Raw genomic sequence first — 20,818 nt, forward strand, 5'->3', positions numbered from 1 at the left:
TCTAAATGTTCTGTGTAGCTCATTTTAACTAAATATATAATTTTTTTTAGCAGAACAAGACTTAAAAATGGCATCAGAGGGAGAGCAAAAGAGGTTTGAAGAATATGAAAATAACCAGCCATGGGTATGTAAAAATTTAAAATCAAATACCTGGTCTAATCTTGTTTTCCTTGCTTTGGTAATATAGCATATTCCAAGTGAATTTACCTTTGGATTAGCCTTTTAGTATCAGTTGATTATAATTTAACATTCCATTTAAAAAACATTTTAACTAGTCATAAAACTCAAAATAGTGTTGGAATCTATAGTAACTTATATCTAATCTTTACTCTTGGAATTGAGTTAAAAGTTCCTGATATTGTTTGCACTTCTATTTTTATAACTTCCTATTATAATAAAGAAGGTACATCAAATATCGAATTGCAATTTGAAGCAATAGAAATTATGAACAATTTAACACTGATGACCGCTTTATTGGATTCTAAAGGAGTAATTCTTGCTAGTGGTTCAAACTTTGCAGTTTTTTCTTTTATTGCCGGTTATACCAAAGTTAAGAATTTATTTTCCCTTGTGATCTCTGACTTTAGCTACTATGTTCAGGAAGAGAATGGATCATAAAGTCAACTCAGCTGTCTATCAAGAGAATCATATCTTGCAGAATGGCATCTTTGGCATTAGTGTACAAACAATAACTTCCTGGTGTATTTCAATATAGGAAATCTATAACTATTATTAAATGTATTAAATCCACTGTCATTAGTGGACCTTAGAACTTAAGCCTATAATCTATATAAATATATAACACTGTCAATCATATTACAATACATAATTAGCATTAAAATGTAAGAATTTGCTTTTCTTACTGGTGTTGATTTTGGCTCCTAATAATTTAAAGTTTGCCTAATCATTTAGTAATGTTTGGAAAAACACTCAAGTGTACACTGTAGGTATAGTGATAAAATCTTTTTAAGTGGTGGTGCCTTTGTAGTACCACAGGTCATCTTGTAATTCATTTTTCATAAATTTAACACATAATGAATTAGTCAAGTTTAGTCCAAACAAACAGTGACAAATTAAAGTTTCATGGTTTATGTTTTTCACCTATTTTAGGCTATTCCAAATTATTTTTCACTTCTTAGTTACAATCCAGTGATTTGGGAGTAGGTAAACATAGATTAAGAAGTTTAATATTAAATTCTAATTATTTTTTAATTTTTCTCTTTATACACTTGATTATTTAAAGTTATTTTGAAAACACACACTCAGAAAAGTCATCTGAGAAACAAAACTAGCAAATTACTCTTCCACTGTTGCATGTGCAAAAATTGTCTCAACAACTAGTAGTGAAAAAGTGTTATGATAGAAAGGACTTCTTTATATATGCAGAACTTTCTTGTATGCAGAAGTATGAGAGAATGTGGATCAAACAAGACAAATTAGGGTGAAAAAGGTTTAAAATTCATCACCACAAATAAAGCAGAGTTTTGTGAAAATTACAAAACTGTTTGTATTGAGGAAGAGTGACTACACGGTAACTCTACAGGAAGAACAAACTTAAGTAAATACCCTCAGATTTGACAAATGATTCACCTGATTGTCAGAAAAGTGATGTGTCTGGCATGTCTGTCTCTGTAGTAGTCCAGATATTTCCTGAACAAAAATAACCCAGTCTCAAAAATGCCTTTCTATCTCATTCATACTCTGGGTCCCCAGAATACGCTTGCCAGTCACCTTCTAAGCTTTATTTAAATGGAAATTAAAGTAGACTGTGAAAGTGACCACAAACCAGATACTGAACATGTTTTTAACCCAGACCCGGAAAATTGTTATAATGATACAAAAAGTACAAAAGCAAGAAACTAAGAAGTAGTTATGGCTGAAATAAAAGAAGACTAATAGGTTGTTAGGCAAATGACAAAAAAATAAGAACCAAAGTACCGCTAATTGGAAATTAAACATCAGACGTATGCCTCAGTTTAGTGATTCAAAAAGCCTTTTAGATATGTGGCTTACCTGCTTCAAAAAAATGAAGCATGTGATAATAATAAAAAACAAGATCATACCCTTTTTGTTGTTACAAACACAACGATACAAAACCAATACAGAATTTGTTCCAGAAGCCATTATATGACAACTGTAGTGCAAGAAAAGTATAAAAGCATACACCTTTAATTAGAAAATGTGCATTATTCTCCACCACATTCTGACAGAACATCAACAGTATGTCTAGAAGTGGAATTAAGTGATACATGCATAGATTTAAGAATGAGGTAAGCATATTACAAGTAAAGTAGAGTTCCTGGCTTTGGAGAAAGTTCAACTTGAAAAAGAATTAGAGGGTCACTTGATGCTGCTCCTTTTTCTCTTCACCAATTATTTGATCCATTTGAATTTTTTATTTATGAAAATTTTATTTATGAAAATCTGTGTAGAATGAGGTTATCTAAATACTTACTGTATGTAGAAATAGATTGTTTCTGCAGTTGAAATGATACAAGCTCAGGAAGACATTATCCTAATCCTGGTTCCTTAATTAACTCAAGTCTCTCTGTCAGTTTTCTAAATGGCATAGGGACTGGGAAACTAATTTATCCATATACCATGTGACTTTCTGAACAAGTGTCAACATAAAGGAAATTGCTAAAAAAAAAAAAATACTGTGTTTGTGCTAGTCGAATAATTCCCACTTCTCTACATTTAGTATATGCTATAACTATTTTGGGGACATTTTGAAACAGTGTTATTTATTTTGCAGATGAAAAACCAAATACATTTTAGGGATGACCTTGATGACATAATTCAGTCATCTCAAATAGCCTCAGAGGATGATGACTCTCTTTCTTCTAATTGTAAGAAAGTTATATTACTCATTGATCAACATGGAATGCAGTGTAAAGGTAGGATAATGCATAAATATAAGGCTTTTTTCTATTCTATAGCAGTGTATGCACACACTGCTTACCACTGTACCATAGAGTGCTGATATAAGAATGTTCATTTCAGAAATATGCCTTAAGAATGAGAACTACTGTATCTTGTACACTCTCAGCTAAAGAGCTATGATCATTTCACTGTACCTTTATCAGTGTGAATGGCACTGCCAATGTGTTTGTTTACTCTGCTTCTCTTGTGTGCCTTTACCCATTTACCCATGGTCAGGTTACCATTTCCTCCCACCTGAAATACTGTGGTAACCTTATAACTGTCCTTCCTACTATTCCACCTTCCAAAACCATGGCCTGTTCTGCAATCATAATTATATAGTTGTAAAAAATCAATACTGATCATGTTACCTGCTTGCTGAAAACTCAGCTGCCACTTATTGCAGTAAGGTACAGATCTCAATCCTCTAGCTTTACACTGCATCATTGCATTCCCTTTTCAGTATCACAGCCAGTGCCTTAGGTGTTTGCTCCTATAATCAGTAGCTTTAGTGTGATATAATTGATATATGATAAAGTGCACGCATGTAAAAGGTACCATTTGATAAGTTTTAACAGATGTATACACTTGTGAAACTTATTACCATCAAGATAGTTAACATATATCCATCACCCACTAAAGTCTCCTCACGCCCCTTTATATTCCTGTTTTTGAAAACTGCAAAATGGTTTTCCAAAATATTTGTACCATTTTCCCTTCTCATCAGCAGCAAATGACAATTCTGCTTGCCATGTTGTCACACTACTGCTGTATTTATTTATTTTTTTAATTTTAGCCATTCTGATGAGTGTGTATTATGTATATTAATATGGGTTTAATGTACATAATCCTCATGACTAAAAATGTTGAACATCTTTCCATGTGTTTATTTGCCATCTATATATCTTCTCTTTTACCATTTAAAAAATAGGTTGATGTTTACTTACTTGTTGAATTTTTGTAATTCTGTATGTATTTGGATACTGTTACTTTTTAGCTACTTTTTTATAAGGATATTTTTCCAGTTTTGGGGTTCACCTTTCACTCACTTTGTAGTATCTTTTGAAGAACAGTTTTAATCATGATGAAGTCCAATTTAATTGTTGAATTACAGATTTTGCATTTTGTGTCAGATGTAAAAAGTGTTTGCCTAGCGCAAGGTAACAAAGATTTTTTCCTATGCTTTATTCTAGAAATTTTATAGACTTGGGTCTTATATGTAAATCTATGCTCCATTTTCAGTTTCCTTTTGCAGATGGAGTAAGGTATGGATTCAAGTTCACTTTTTGGATATGAACATCCAATTGTTCTAGCACCATATGTTGAAAAGCCTACCCTTTTCTCCACTGCATTGCCATCCTGCCTTTGTCAAACATAAGCTGGTTGCATATGTGTTATCTATTTCTGGACTGTCTGTTGAGTTTTATTAATTTCCAGGTGCTCCTCAAATTGTGGTAAACCCATTGTAAAGTCAATAGTCAAACCGCCTTAAGTTGGGGATTGTCTGTGTTTGACTTTCTTTATACAAGTTGAGCATCACTAATTTAAATATCCCAAATCTGAAATACTCTAAAACCCAAAACTTTTTAATTGCCAACATGGATGCCATAGTGGAAAAATTCCACATCTGACCTCATGTATACAAATGTTGTTTCATGCCCCTAATCATTAAAAGTCATGTTTTTTTTGTGTGTGTGTGTTTTTTTCATGGTTCTTGTATGAATTCTAATTAAGAGACATTACATTCAAAATTATAGCACTCATAGTGATAATTTTCAGAGGACTATAACAGCTTCTTTGCCACTTAAGGGGTACAGAGGGTGCAGCTGTTTACCTGACTGAATTCTTAAATAAGTGACTACTACCACTCTAATCTTCCTAGTTGTAACTCTGTTACAGGTTACTGACCGCAAGTCCATGTTCCAGACATTCTTTGCCAACACAGATTAATTGCAAGACAGCCACCCCCAAAGTCTTAGGGTGAATTGGGAAAGGGCCGGTTAAATGAGGAAACAGGCCATTCCTTGGTAAAAGTTTGCAGTTTTCTTTCCCAAAACATCTTCTTTTTATTGAGAACTTCCATTTTTATCCTGTGTTCCTCCTCTGCCATCTCACACTCTCGCTCTATCTGCTGGATTTTGGCCACATGCACCTCATTCATCTGTATCAGCTGCAGTTGTAAGATGGACATTGGCTGATGGTGTTGTTCTTCCTCATGCATCTTTTTTAAAGCACCTTCCTGAGAGGCTTTGCTCCTGTAGTTTTTATCGGCTGTTATTCTGACAGCTGAACACGAGGGTTCAGGTTGAGAGGTCTCCTCACATACTGGAAAATGTTTGAACTCTTTCTCATCATCGCACAGTTCTCTATTTGAAACAGCAAATGATTCTTGGGCCACCACGTCGGGGTGGTATTCGGGCTTCTCCTCCGGGGGGCTCTGCAGGAAGTAGAGCTGCTCCGGAAGCATGCTGGCGATCTTCTCCTTCCCTAGGACGTGAGTACTCAGCAGCGGGCTGACGCTCCGTTTCACTTTCTCTCTCGTTTCATGGGCCATAATTATTTTGGTCCGAACTTTTATGTTCTTCCAGCACTTCTTCAGCTGTTTGAAATCCCGCAGGGACACGCTCGGCTGAGAGTTGTATTCATGGGCCAGCGCCTGCCAGGTACGCTGCTTAAGGGCAATAGTTCGCGCATCACTTTTCTTACATTGCAGCACATATTTGTACTTTTCTACTAAAGCCAGCAAGATGCTCTTTTCCAATTCTGAGAAGTATTTGGCAGGCTTTATAATTTCGTTGTTTTGCATTTTCCACTATATTTCTCCTGGCCGCTAGCTATCCGAGTCCCATCCTAGCGCGGGGAGGCGGCCGCCCGGCGCCCAGCCTGCAGAGCGGGGGTCGCAGCGGCGCGGCCCGAAAGCCCGCCATGCCAGCCCCCCGCCCGCGGCCCCCGCGCGCCCGGCCCGCACTCCCCACCCACGACCCCGTCTCGCTGCGGCCCGCCGGAAGGGGAGCCTCCTACCTGCAGCGGCGTGGCGGCGACCGGGGGAGGGGCCGGCGAGGCGCGAGCGCGGGCGGCCTGGGCTCCTCTCTCCAAAAGTCATGTTTAAAATTACCTTCAGTCTTTGTGTATAAGGTACATATGAAAAATTAAGTGTATTTTGTGTTTAGGTTTGGGTCCTATCCACAAGATATCTCACCATGCTTATGCAAATATTCCAAAATCCAAAATCTTAAAAACTTCTAGTCCAAAACATTTTGAATAAGGGATACTCAACCTGTACCTGTGGCATACTGTTTTGGTTAATGTTGATTTATAGTAATTCCTGAAATGATTCCTCTAATTTTGTTCTGTTTTGACAATGCTAGATCCTTTGCATTTTCACATGAACTTTAGAATCAGCTTATCAATAAAATAAAGACTGCTTGCTTGTTGGAAATTAGGTTGGGATTGTGTCATATTTGTAGATTAATTTGGGGAGAATTGACATCTTAACAATAGTGAATCTACTCAATAAAGTGTGTGTCTGCTTTTATAGAGGTAATATTAAATTTTCTCAGTAATATTTTTTAGTTTTTATAGATCTTTCTATATTTTATCAGATTTATCTGTGTTTCATTTTTGATGAAGTTGTAAATTATAGTTTAGTTAGTGTAGATGTATTTGACTTTATACAGGTTGAGCAACGCTAATCTAAACATACATTTTTATAAAACTCTAAAAATGTTTTAAAATTTTAATTTGATGGTTTATTGCTAGCATATAGAAATACAGTTGATTTTTCTATGTTGAATTTGTATCCTTCAATCTTGTTAAACTCACTTATTAGTTCTGGCACGTTCTTGGTAGATTCGATCAGGTTTTCTACGTAGACAAAAGGTTGTCAAACCTTTCTTTCTCAAACTACCCTCTTACTAAGGATGGTAAATATTTTAGACTGTGTCAAAGGGGTCTCTTTTGCAGCTGATAAACTCTGGCATTGTGGTATGAGAGCAGCCATAGACCATCTATAAATTAATGAATACAGCTGGGTTCCAATAAAAGACAAGAAACTGGCCCACAGGTTGGGGTTTACCCATACCTATTGTATGGCCATGGTTGTGTATAAAGACTATTTTCTTTCTTTTTTTTTAAGCCTGGATGCCTCTTATTTCTTTTTCTTTTCTGACTGTATTAACTAGAATCTTCAGAACAATGCTACCTACAAGTGGTGACAGCAGACATTCCCTTGTTGTTCCTCATCTGACGGGAAATGCATTCCATTTTTCACTATGCTGCATGTTAGCTGTAGATTCATCATAGGTGTTGCTTATCATGGTGAAGAAGTTCCCTTGGATTCTTATGTTCTTGAGTTTTTCTGCTTTAAAACATCAGGAGTGAATTTTATCAGATGCCTCTATCCGTTGGAGTGATCCTATGTGTCTTTTACTTTGTTATATGGTAAATAATTATGATGTTTTGTTGTTAAGCTAACCCTGCATTTCTAGGATAAACCTCATTTGTTTATGATATATTATCTTTTTATTATACTGTTGGATTCAATTTACTAAAGTCTCATTTAGAATTTATTATAAAGATTTTTATTTTTTAGACCATTTTTATGTTCCCAGCAAAACTGAGAGGGAAGTTCAGACATTTTTTGTATACCCCCACCCCAGCACATATGTAGCCTCCCTCATTACCAGTATCCTTCACCATAGTGGTAGTTGCTATGATAGATGAGCCTAAATTGACATATCACAATTACTCAAAGCCCATAATTTGCATTGGGGTTCATACTTGGTACTGTACATATGTGGGTTTGGACAAAGGTACAATCCTCTGCACTCTGCCTATGTATCCTTTCCTGCCATCCCTAACCCTTTGGCACCTTTTTACTTTATCCATAGTTTTGCCTTTTCCTGAGTTTCATACAGTTGGAATCATACATTAAGTAGCCTTTCCAGATTAGCTTATGTCAATAGGTAATATGCATTTAAGGTTCCTTCACATATTGCCATAGATTGATTGCTCATTTCTTTTTCCCATAAAGTGATATTCCACTGTATGGCTGTTTAACCACAGTTTATTCACTCAGCTATTGGAGGATGTCTTACTTGCATCACAAATTGGTTGAAGTTTTACATTCATGTTCATGACGGAATTTGCTTGTTGGTAATACTATTTTCTGGTTTTGGTTCAGAGTAAAGCTAACATTACAAACTGAGTTGAAATATACTTCTATTTTGTTTGTTTGTTTGTTTGTTTTTTTGGTGGGAGTAGTTTTTGTACAGTTGTATTATTTTCTTCCAGAAATGTTTTGAGAATTCACCAGCATAGTTAGCTAGGTCTGAAGTTTTCTTTTAGGAAGGTTTTCAGTTATAACTTAACTTTCTTTTATAGATATGGGAAATTCAGGTTATCTACTGCTTCTTGTTTGAGATTTGCTAATTTTCATTTTTAAAGGAATTTATTAATTTTATCTAAGTTGTCATGTTTATTTACATAGAAATTATAATACTGTTATATTTTTATTATCTATAGAATCTGTAATAATGTCTCATTATTTCTGAAATTAGTAATTTGTTTTATTTCTTTTTTCTGAGCAGCCAGGCTAAATGGAGTTTTATCACATTTATTGATCTCCTCAAAGTGTTTTCTGTTGTTGACTTTCTCTATTGTTTCTTCTGAAGCCAACAGTATAACAAAATACCATAGATTGAGTCAAATAATGGAAGTTGATTTCTCGCAGTTGTGGAGTCTGCAAAGTCCAAGATTAAGATGCATTGGATTTGGTGTATGGTTAGGGACCACATCCAGTTCACAGATACATTCTTTTTCTCTGTCTTCACTTGGCAGAAGGTGTGAAGAAGCTCTGGGGTCTGTTGTATAAGAGCCCTAATCCCATTCATGAGGGCTTGGCTCTCATGACCTACCTACCTATAAAAATCCCACCTCCTAATACCATCGCCTCTGTGATTGGCTTTCAGGATATAAATTTTGGGGAACACAAACATTCAGACCACAGCTGATGTTTATTATTTCCTTTCCTCTGCTTGCTTTGGGTTTAATTCACTCTTCTTTTACCTAGTTGCTTAAGGTAGAAGTCAGGGTCATTGATTTGAGACTCTTCTAATATAGACATTCAGCAGTGCTAACATTTGTATTCAAGTACGGTTGTAGCTGCATTCCACAAATTCTGACACATTGTATTTTCATTTTTATTCAGTTCAGAATATTTTATAATTTCTATTTTTCATTACCTCTTTGACCCAGGATTATTTAGATGTGTGTTACTTAGTTTCAAATATTTGAGTGTTTCTCAGAGTTATTTTTCTTATTGGTCTTTAATCTGATTGATTTGTGGTCAGGGCATATACTTTGTATGACTTCAATCCTTCTGACTCAGTCCTTTGATTGAGAATTATGGCATGGCCTAAAATATAGTCTATTTTGGTAAGTGTTCCATTGGTACTTGAAAAGCATAGTGTTGTTCAAGTCTGTTTATTCTTGCTGATTTTCTGCCTTCTTGTTCTATCACTTATTGAGTAAAGGGTATTGAAACCTCAGATTACTTAGAAATTATCTATTTCTTTTTGTAGTTCTATCCACTTTGGCCTCATATATTTTGAAGCTGGCTTGTTTTTAGGGGTATAAACACTTAGGATTGTTATGTTTTCCTCATTAACTGATCCTTTTACTATTGTGACATGACCTTTTGTTATTTATTGCTGGATTTTTTTTTTTTTTTTTTTTTTTTGCTATAAAATCTACTTTGGTATTAATACAGCCACTCCCACTCAGCTGCCTCTGGCAAGTGTTAACATGTATCTTTTTCCAACCTTCTAACTAATTTGTGTCTTTACATTTAAAGTGCATTTCTTATAGGCAGCATGTAGTTGGGTCTTGCTTTGTTATTGAGTCTGACAGTCTGCATTTGAGTTGAGGTTTTTAGACAAGTGTCATTTATAATGTGATTATTGATATAGTCATGTTTTTCTGTCATCATGCTGTTTGATTGCTATTAGTCCCAGCTGTTATTTGTTCGCCTTCTTTTTCTCCTTTCTTTTAGATCAGTCACTTATATTTTATTATTCAATTTTATATATTTTTGGGTTTATTAGAGATAACTGTTTTGCTATCTTAATGTTTACTTTAGGATTTTAGTATATAATTTTAACTTATCACAGTCCACCTTCAAGTAATATTATACATCATAGATGGTATAAAAGATGACAATGATACACTTTCATTTTTTTCTGTCCCAGACACTTCTTTCCTAAATCTGTGGGATTATGGTTTGTATTAAGGTTAGAACATTTTTGTCCATTTTTTCTTTAATTTTTTTTTTCTGTCCCCTCTTTTTTATTTGCGGAGTTATCTATATTAGCTGCTTGAAAGTTTCCCACAGTTTATTGTGTCAAATTTAGGAATCTTTTCCTTTGTTATCCCTAATTTGTCTTTATTTCCATCCACTGTAGTTTTTACTTCTGAAAATGTAATTTGCATCTTTGCAAATATGGTTTCTGTTTTCTTGTTTTTGTTTTTTTTTTTTGAGATGGAGTTTCGCTCTTGTTACCCAGGCTGGAGTGCAATGGCGCGATCTCGGCTCACCGCAACCTCTGCCTCCTAGGTTGAGGCAATTCTCCTGCCTCAGCCTCCTGAGTAGCTGGGATTACAGGCACGTGCCACCATGCCCAGCTAATGTTTTGTATTTTTAGTAGAGACGGGGTTTCACCATGTTGACCAGGATGGTCTCGATCTCTTGACCTCGTGATCCACCCGCCTCGGCCTCCCAAAGTGCTGGGATTACAGGCGTGAGCCACCGCGCCCGGCCCCGTTTTTTTTTTTTTTTTTTTTTTTTTTTTTTTTAATAGCTTCCATGCTTTCACTTATTGTCTTGAGTTTTATTTGGAGTACAGCGATTTACTTATAATCTTTCCGTTTTTGCTTTTAGATTTGGGGTAATTCCTCACTCCTGAGGCAAGACCTTTCTGATTATTCATTGTTCTGTGAAGTTTTTTTGGCCTGGCTCATGGGAATAGACCCTCTTCCAGGCATGGTGTGAACCCCAGGAATAATTTCTGATAACCTTCTTTAAGTGGTTTTTTTATTCCATTGTTCTGAGGAAGTTTCCTAGCACCCAAGGACTTTTCATTACTCTCCTGAATACTCAAATGGAAATCTCTGCACATCTTCAGGATTTGTTTCCTGTACTGCTTTCTTCTCTCCAGTGTTCTATCCTGTCATCTCTATCTGCTTTAGTTTTACTAGCCTATCAGCTTCATCACCCCAGCTCTGTTTCAGATTTTCTCCCGTTGTCATGGCCTGGAACCTCTGTCAAAACTCTGTTAAAAGAGCTGGGACATTTATAAGGCCTGCTGTATTTGCTTTCTGCCTTTCAGTGATCACCTACCATCTTCACTGCCTGAAGTGCACTGTGTTGAAAATCATTGTTTAATGTATTTTGTCTGTTTTGTTTTTATATTTTTTCAGGTAAGAAGAAAAATCAGTACCTGTTTTCCATCAGGGCTAGTAGCAGATTGCAGCAGAGCTTCATCACCTGCTGCAAACTGGCCAGAATGCTTTGCTTTCCTCTTTGCCTATTTCCTTCTCATCCTTCATTTCTCCGTGTAGCCATCTCTTCCTCAGGGAAATCTTCCCTGGGTGAAGTATAGATCAAATTATCTTATGCAATCATATAACTATGTTTTTTTTTCACAGTACCTATCTGAGTTTATAATTGTCACCTTTTATCTTGGTTCTTCACTATACTTTAAGCTAAAACAAGAGCAGAGGTGTTCTCTTATCTGCAGAGCTTACTATAATGTCTTCCACCTTGTAGGCATTCAATATGTACATATTTGTTCAGTGTATGAATCAATGCTTGTTAAAATGCACAGTCCTTTATATCAAAAAAATCTACTCATGTATTTTATCTCTACTTTGTTTTTTCCTGTTTACAGATTGTATTCACCTATTAAAAATTAAAAATGCAATTTATTTACGTGAAAGATCAATAGAAAATCACTGTGAGCGACTTACAGGAAAAATTCAAAAAATGAAAAATAAGATTAGTATACTACAAAAGAGACTATCTGAAGAAAAAGAAATAATATCACAGTTAGAGCATGAAAAACCTGAATGGGAAAAAGCACTCTGCAGTTTGAGGTATGACATTCTAGTTTTTAAGAAATGTTTGAGTTATTTATTTATTACTAAGGATGTATAAGGAGAATTTTTGTAACTGCTGTTTTTCTTTCTAGGATTTAACAGGAAAGAAAGCTTCTTAATCATGTGGAGTGCGAAATTCTTCAATATAGTATCACAAGTTCTTTTTTTTCTTTTTTTTTTGAGACGGAGTTTCGCTCTTGTTACCTAGGCTGGAGTGCAATGGCGTGATCTCGGCTCACCGCAACCTCCACCTCCTGGGTTCAGGAAATTCTCCTGCCTCAGCCTCCTGAGTAGCTGGGATTACAGGCACGCGCCACCGTGCCCAGCTAATTTTTGTATTTTTAATAGAGACGGGGTTTCACTGTGTTGACCAGGATTGTCTCGATCTCTTGACCTCGTGATCCACCCGCCTCGGCCTCCCAAAGTGCTGGGATTACAGGCTTGAGCCACCGCGCCCGGCCAATATCACAAGTTCTTAATTATGAATACTTCCCTAATAACTAAATGCATATTCTTTTAAATCGTAGTTTTAATGAGTGTATAGAATTTTACCCTATGGAAATCTCATTATTTAATTGACAAATTGAATTTTAGGTTTTAAAAAGTTTTTATATTAATGCTGCAAAGAACATTTTTTACATATACATAGTTTTCTACATTTCTAATTATTTACTTTGGGTAAATTATTCTGGTTAAAGCATAGAAACTTTTTAAAAAAGATCTTTGATCAAAGTTTCTAAATTGTTCTTAAGAATGTTTATATTAATTTATAATTCAATCAACAGAGCATGAAATAGATATTTTTCTCTTCCCAGAACAATTATTTAAAAAATTATCAGCCAGGTGTGGTGGTTCATGCCTTTAATCCCAACACTTTGGGAGGCTGAGGCAGGTTTATCACAAGGTCACGAGTTTGAGATCAGTCTGGCCAACATAGTGAAACCCCATCTCTACTAAAAATACAAAAAGTTAGCTTTGTGTGGTGGTGTTTGCCTGTAATCCGAGCTACTCTGGAGACTGAGGCAGGAAAATCGCATGAATCCAGGAGGTGGAGTTTGCAGTGAGCTGAGATTGTGCCATTGCAGACTTCCTCTCAAAAAATAAACAAAGAAAAATTATCATTTTATTCTTAATATGCGGGGAATAAAAAGTAAAATGGAAAGTGATTACTGATTAGCTTATTCATCATCTCTCTCTGCTACATAGATAAAATTAATTCAAAGTTCTATGCTGAAGACACAGATTATTCTTTATTGTTTAAATATTAGATCTTGTTTTGTTTTAAAACAGATTTTAAAATTGTTTATAAAATATATACTAATCAACAGGATAGGTTGAAAATGTTACCCAAAAAAAATCTTAAAAAGTGTAGGGTAACATATTAGATTCTTGATCTAGCCTTGGATTACAGCAATCTGCTGATATATATTTCACAAAGACATCTGAAAGTGCTGTCGTACAATGTAAATTATGCTAAGGGATACCTGCAATGTTTCATGAAGATGAAAATTTATTTCTAGTGAATGTATCAACTTATTTATAAAAAGTAACTTCATTTTAATTAGTTAACTGTAAATGATCCATTCTAATTGAGGAGTAATTACTGTGTGAAAAAAAGGTAATTTTTATCTTGCAACTTTACTGAATAATTTTCAAAATCCTTTTTAATAGTATTTACTAGAGTTACTAGTAACAGAAATTTACAGATTAGCAGGATGTTCTTTTATCAATACACTTCAATTTATACATGTCCTTTGGATAAGATCGAGGTGAGAAATTAAAAACATTAGAACTAGAAAGAAAAATAGTATTTAAGAACATAGAAACTTTGTTAGGATAACAACCAACATATGAATGTTTTATTTTCTGGTATCAACAAAAAGAGTCAAACTCTGTAAAATATTTGAAGAGATTTATTCTGAGCCAAATATGAGTGACCATGGCCTGTGACACAGCCCTCAGGAGGTCCCAAGAACATGTGCCCAATGTGGTCAGGGCGCAGCTTGGTTTTATACATTTTATACATTGGTTTGGTTCAGAAAGGTGGGACAACTCAAAGCAGGGACTTCCAGGCTATAGGTAAATTTAAACATTTTCTGGTTGACAATTTGTTGAGTTTATTTGAAGACCTGGGATTAATGGAAAAGAATGTTCAGGTTGAGATAAATGATTGTGGGGATGAAGTTTTATTTTGCAGAGGAATCTCTCAGCAGATTTCAGAGAGAGAGAAAGCAGGTTGTAAAATGTTTCTCATGGGACCCAAAAGGGTGTCTGGCTCTTTGTTGATTATCTACTGAATGTGCAAAGAAAGGAAGGAAAACAAAGAGATAAGGAGATTCCCTATAGAATGTGACTTTTTCCCACAAAAGACTTTACAGGGCAATTTCAAGGCATGACAAAGAAGTATATTTTGATTAAATATTTTCTTCCTTTTCTCATAATGTTATGCCAGAGTCAGATTGAAAAGCAAGTCACAATGTACAGGGTCAAATAAAACCAATCTGATAATAATCCATGGTTTGTAGAACGTGACTCCCTGGACCCTTAGGTAGGAATTGGGCAAGATAAAAAATCAGAGAGCTTAATCTTCACTGATAAAATAAATTCTAAGATAAGTATATTTACAGGCATGCCATACAACAAGAAAAAGAGAAAGGAAGAAATTCTGAAAATTTGCACGAAAAAGTTAGGGAAAAGATAATAATAGAAGAGCAATATGTGATAGACGCCAAAGAGATAAAACAACTTAAACTGGCTATCAAATCACTGGAGGTGGAATTGGAGACTGTGGAAAATGATTCAAATCAGGTAAATTAATGTTTGGTGAAACTTCATGTTTCTACTTTTATTAATATTAGTTATAATATCTCTTTAATTTAGTATATATTATTTAGGCATAAAACAAACCAAAAATTTTATTTTATCTTAAAAAATGAATCATGGCATTTATAGCTACAATTATTTATAATAAATCTTGACATCAATATTTTATTTTAGTTCAAAGACCTTTTGAAAACGATATTCAATAATATATACATAATGGTATTGTAACAATGTTGTTCCTAGTGACATAGTTCAGCATATTTTTCCCTATTTCATGTTAATTACTGTTTCAAATGTTACGGAAAGGAAATAAAAGTTATCATAATAGTAAATAATCTCATGATTTTCTAAGAGGAGCTCAATAAATTTAATTTTCTTGACTTTTGGTGTTTGGAAATAAAAGACTATTTTTGTATGTGTGTATCTACCTAACAGAAGTAACTGATTTGGTGGAAGAGCACTAGAAGTAGAGTCAGAAAACCTGGGAAAAATCCTGCAGCTTGCTTATATTTTTAAACTTTCACTATAGAATTATAACTAAATGAGTTCATTGATTTGTGCATGTAGAAGTACTTAGTACAGTGCCTAGATATATCATTTATCAGTAAATGTCATTCTTAAAACTGACCATAACAATATTAGAAAAGTAGAATATCTATACAGTATTTTAGGAAAAAGGAACTTAAAGAATTTGGAAAATTTCATTCATCTGTCCAAATATCTGCCAAGCTAACGACTCTTACTCTAGGGAGAAGCATAGATTAGGTGTTAGAGTGCAAACCCAGTTTTATAATATAGTCGCAGTTATTACTCCTTTATACCTTGGGGTTTGTTGTAATTCAGTAAAAGCCTTTTTTTAATTCTGAAATTTAAAAAAATTATTTAGTGGTTTCTTTTTTGCCTTCATAGATTCACTGTCTTCAAATTTTTAAACTTTGGGGAATTCAAACCACTATGAGGTTTGAGGTTTTTGACTCAATTTTTTTTTCCAGTTAGATATCCAGTTATGGCAACCCTCTCATTGTATAAATGTACAGGTTATTATTTAATTTCAGAAGCAATCATAATATGTTATCCTATTGGGTACTAGTTAAAAGTTTTCTTTGTTTTGCTTAGATTTCTGATAGTCATGGAAAAGAAGAAGACCTGTTGCATAAAAACCACTTACTGCAAGATGCAATTGCCAGGCTTAGGATGGAAAGAGACACAATTAAAAATCAAAACCTGGAAAAGAAATATTTAAAAGACATTGAAATTATAAAAGGGAGGAATGAAGACCTTCAAAAGACTCTAAAATGGAATGGGGAAACATTAACAAAAATGATAGCCCGTTCTACTGGACGGCTTACTGCTCTGACAGATGAGAACACAGTGCTCCATTCCAAACTGGAGAAGGAAAAGGAAAGCAACCAAAGACTGGAAAGAGAAATTGAATCATACCGTTGTAGACTGAATGCTGTTGTACGTGATCATGATCAAAGTCAGTCATCAGAAAGAGACCAACAGCTTGCTTTCCAGGGCACAGTAGATAAATGTTGTCATTTACAGGAAAATTTGAATTCTCATGTTCTGATTCTTTCTCAGCAACTTTCTAAAGCTGAGAGTAAGTCCAGTAGCCTTGAAACTGAGCTCTGTTACACAAGAGAGGCTCTGAAAGCCAAGACTTTGGTTTTTGAATGCATGCAAAGAGACCTAAATCAAACACAGTGTCAAATGAAGGACATTGAACAAATGTACAAAAATGGCCAAGATAAAGTAGAAAAATGCTTAGAAAAGCAGGAAAGATTATGTCAACTACATAGACAAAGTATGTTGCTTCAACAGCAACTGAATGATGCTCACAACAAAGCTGACAATCAAGAAAAAACATTAATGAATATTCAAGCCAAATGTGATGCTAGAGTACAAAATGTTCAAGCTGAGTGCAGAAAGCTCTGTATTTTGCTAGAAGAAGAGAATCAGAGGTTGATCAATGAAGTTAATCAATTGAAAGAAAAACAATGTCAGTATGAAAGAGAGAAAGCAGAAAGAGAAGTGAGTATCAAGAAAAATATAAGTAAAATTTAAAGTAATATTTGGTTACAGCTAAATGTTGAATCTAGTTGAATATAAAAAAGGATATATATGATAAATATATCTGCTATATCAGCTTAGAAACATTCCTTGTTTCCAGCAAATCAAAGTTAGAACTGAGAGATGCTTTCCTCTGATTAAAGTCAATGTGTCACTTATGAAATTTTGTTATTATAGACTAATATTAATGTAGTCTTATACTGCTGAAATAATAATTTTAATGTATTTGTGTTGCCACATTTTAAGACCATGATAAATCAGATATATGGAAATGCATATACCTAAAATGGTATTTTGAAATTTATTCAATTAATTGGGGTACTTTGACAGTTAATATCAGATTTTCCAGATGAACCGAAGTGTACTCCCTGTGTCATAATTATTTTTCTTCAGTAGCTTTAAATATATCTTGGTACAGTTTTGTTTTTCTTCATGTCAATTTGACTTAAATCTGAAACTGTTCGTCTTAAATCTGAAACTATGTCAATCTCAAATTATATATAGATATGATCATTCCACCCTTTAAAGGCATCTAACTTTACTTATAGTATGAGGAAAATGTGGTAAATTTTAGCCAAACTGTATTTGATTTAATCTTCCTACTGGCATTTATAATTCACTTTGTTGTTTTTATGAAAAATTTGCTTATAATTTTTACATCAAGGCTTAATTACTATCATTTGGATATAACTTTGTCTAGGACAAATAGAGGCATAGCTATCTGTGATGCTATGCCCCAATTTTCAGACTAAGGAGGATTTCAGACTAATGAGGAGTGGCAGGATTCATGTAGAGTAGGAATGGAGTAGTCAGACACAGCAGCTGAGGTCAGGTCGGGAGGTGGAGGGCAGGTTACTTAGATCATCTAAAGCCATTGGAATTTTACTTTTGTTCTGTGATAGAAATCTTTTGGAAGGATTTAAGCAGATGATTTAATGTGAGGAACTCTGAGGTTGATTTGAGTTTCTAATAAAAAAAAAAAGAGGGAAATCATTCCACAATGTGTAATTTACTACCATCAGTCCCACTCACATACTCATTTCTTTTTGAGACTTCAGAAGGTTTTTAAGCACTACAAATTCAACAGGGGAGGAATGACTAGTGAGCTGAATATGTTGCGTGAGTAACAATACTAGTTTGATAGGAAGATAACACCTTCTGTATCCTTAATGGGATTCAGTAATAAACAGGAATGTGTACATATGAGGAAAAGAAGGTGAATCTGTCTGTGTGGTGATATTTTTCAAAGTGTATACTTTAGAGTTAAATATTATTAACGGTTCAATAATAAGGTGATTTGTAAAACCAGTAACAAAAATAACATCTTATCAGGTACTTGTGAGAGAACTTCAACAAAAACGGGATGATGCCCTACACAAAGCATCAACATCAAAAACTTTGGTGGATGCGTCATTGCGTCACTCCGTCCATTTAGAAAGTAAGCTGGAGGATTCAAAGAAGAAAGCAGGCCAGATGAGAAGTCAAGTATGTATGAAACTTCACATGCCAACAACAGTTAATCTTTAGGTGGTTAACTAATATAAAGTTTTTGGGGTACTAATTTTAGTGGCTGGCTTTCTTTTGTATTTTCATTCTAAGTAATTTTATTAAAATTTTATAGTGGATGCCTTTCTTTTGTATTTTCATTCTAAGTAATTTTATAAAAATTTTATTATCTTTATAATACACCTATTTGTTAATCTCTGGCTTTCATTCTGCCATTTTTATACAAATATTTTTTCCTTAAATATTTAACCTTAGGAAAGTTGAGAATTATGCATCCTTTCTCACATAAGTTCAGAGAGGTTTTTTTTTTCCCTATTAGTCTGTTTTTAGTGGTTTCTCTATTGCCATGATGAGAAAAGCCAGATTAATTCAGAGGATAATGTCTAATGGAATGTTTCAGAAAATTATCTTATTTTTAATCTCTACTTTTCTGAATGAATAAAGAACCTGTGTATACTTATTTCATAGATTTCAGGTTAATTTTGTACAGAAAGGCCATTCTACTGAATAAATTTTTATTTTGGTGAAAATCCTTACTCTGTATTGGGCTCAGAGAGTACACTCTGTTTCTACATGAACATGGACAGTTAGCATTTGCCAACATGTATCTATTTTCTCTTGTTTATTAAAAAAAACTAAAAAGGGGATTATAGAAGATCAGCAAAGGGTGAGTTTGAGATGTTTGGGTGGGTTAAGTGGGCATTTAGACAACAGGGCTTCTCCTTTAGCATGTTTAATGGACGCCTTGCAGTTTAGGATGATGCTTTTTAATGACTTCTCTTTTAATGATGCCTTGAGTCCTGCTACTCAATGGGAGAGTCAATATGATCCTGTAAGATCTTACTTGGAATGGACTTTGTTTTAATTTTGTTCCTGCTTATTTTTAAAATTTCTTGAACTTTTCCTACAAAGGAAAGATGATGCTTAGTTTTAAATATTAAAAATGTGCAAGTTGCTTTGCTACAATAAAACTAAATGCATACATACAAAAAACTAAAATTATAGTTGATGTGGTAGTGTTTGGAATTCAAAAATATAAATGCTTACCATAAGGTAATCCTTTATCTTTCCACATTTTACCAATTTGTAAATTTGAGTATTTATCTAATAAAATATCATTCAAAAGCAGGAAGAATATTGTGTTTTAGTCCTAGAGAATGGATCAGTCAACTTTTCTGTACAGGGCCAGATAGTATTATTTAAGGCTTTGTGAGCCGTAAGATCCCTCTTAAATAACTCAACCCTGCAGTTATAGCCTGAAAGTAGCCATAAACAATATGTGGATTGAAGGGGTATAGCAGTGTTCCAGTAAAATTAGTTACAAAAAAACAGGTAATGGGATGATTTTTCCTGGATTATGACCTTTTTTAAATAAAAAAGACTGTGATAGTCTAAAACAATATTTTATATATATTATATTTTGTTGATTTATTCATCTACTGATGGACATTTAGGTCATTTCCAAATGTAAATGGTTTGTTTTTAATTCTTTGTTTTAGTTTCAGGAAATGCAGGATCAACTTACAGCGACTTTAAGATGTGCTGAGAATATTGAAGGCTACGTACAAAAGTACGGTTTGAACACTAAATAACTTTAGTATTTATAAAGCAAAAGAGCACTGTAGTATGAGAATTGTTATCAGTTATGATAATAAGTATGCCTTTGTGAAGCCAAGGAAAAGTTTCATTTGTAAACTATATTGAAACACATCATTTTTCTACATTATTCCTAGGTAGAAAAATGACACAGTTGCCCAAACATCTGTTTTTAAAATCTCTAAGAATTTGTGTAACTATACCTTCAGAAGTTTGTTTAGAATTTACATGATTTTAAAACATTTGTATATGAGAGTAATTATTTTTAAATGCACATTTTAGGCTTCACATAGAAAATTCCACGATAAGATATATAATTAAAAAGCAAGACGACCAAATTGAGCAGATTCAGAAAATCATGCAAAGTTCAACTTTGGTAAGCCAATCTCTTAATTTCTATCATACTGAAAAGGAATTTTATTTTTCCAGTAGGACAGGCTGAATATCCCTTGTCCAAAATGCTTGGGACCAGAAGCAGATTTTTTTCAGACTTTGGAATATTTGCATATACCTAATGAAATATCTTGGGGATGGTACCTGAACCTAAACATGAAATTCACTTATGTTTCTTATACATCTTATACACATAGCTGGAAGGTAATTCTCTACAATGTTTTACAGTAATTTTTTGCAGGTAACAGTTTTCACTGTTTTCACTGCAGCCTGTCATGAGGTAAGGTGTGGAATGTTGCAGTTGTGGTGTCGTGTCTATGCTCAAAAAGTTTCAGATTTTGGAGCATTTTTG

General features: G+C 34.2%; 2 protein-coding genes across 3 annotated transcripts in view; one reads left to right on the top strand and one right to left on the bottom strand.

Annotated features, from left to right (window-relative positions):
* LOC110568267 (ankyrin repeat domain-containing protein 36C-like) overlaps positions 1–18,498 on the top strand; it is a 48,655-nt gene extending 30,157 nt beyond the window's left edge. The window contains exons 13-18 of one of the 2 annotated variants that reach the window (XM_064364216.1): positions 51–124; positions 2,756–2,897; positions 11,868–12,072; positions 14,703–14,883; positions 16,015–16,932; positions 18,304–18,498. In XM_064364216.1, the coding sequence (XP_064220286.1) occupies positions 51–124; positions 2,756–2,897; positions 11,868–12,072; positions 14,703–14,883; positions 16,015–16,932; positions 18,304–18,498 (1,715 nt within the window). The remainder of the gene's footprint in view (positions 1–50; positions 125–2,755; positions 2,898–11,867; positions 12,073–14,702; positions 14,884–16,014; positions 16,933–18,303) is intronic. The other variant, XM_064364217.1, reaches the window with a different exon arrangement.
* Positions 4,590–5,908, bottom strand: LOC105711397 (myb/SANT-like DNA-binding domain-containing protein 3). The gene has a single exon (XM_064364218.1). It carries the CDS (start codon positions 5,726–5,728, stop codon positions 4,898–4,900), a length of 831 nt encoding a protein of 276 aa, XP_064220288.1. The 5' UTR covers positions 5,729–5,908; the 3' UTR covers positions 4,590–4,897.
* Positions 18,499–20,818: the final 2,320 nt, after the last annotated feature.

Source organism: Aotus nancymaae, unplaced genomic scaffold, assembly GCF_030222135.1.
Source record: "Aotus nancymaae isolate 86718 unplaced genomic scaffold, 86718_ANA_hifiasm-v0.15.2.pri h1tg000057l, whole genome shotgun sequence".
Lineage (NCBI taxonomy): Eukaryota > Metazoa > Chordata > Mammalia > Primates > Aotidae > Aotus > Aotus nancymaae.

Coding starts and splice junctions, on each gene's coding strand:
- LOC105711397 (XM_064364218.1), bottom strand. CDS start 5,728: ATGCAAAACAACGAAATTATAAAGCCTGCCAAATACTTCTCAGAATTG.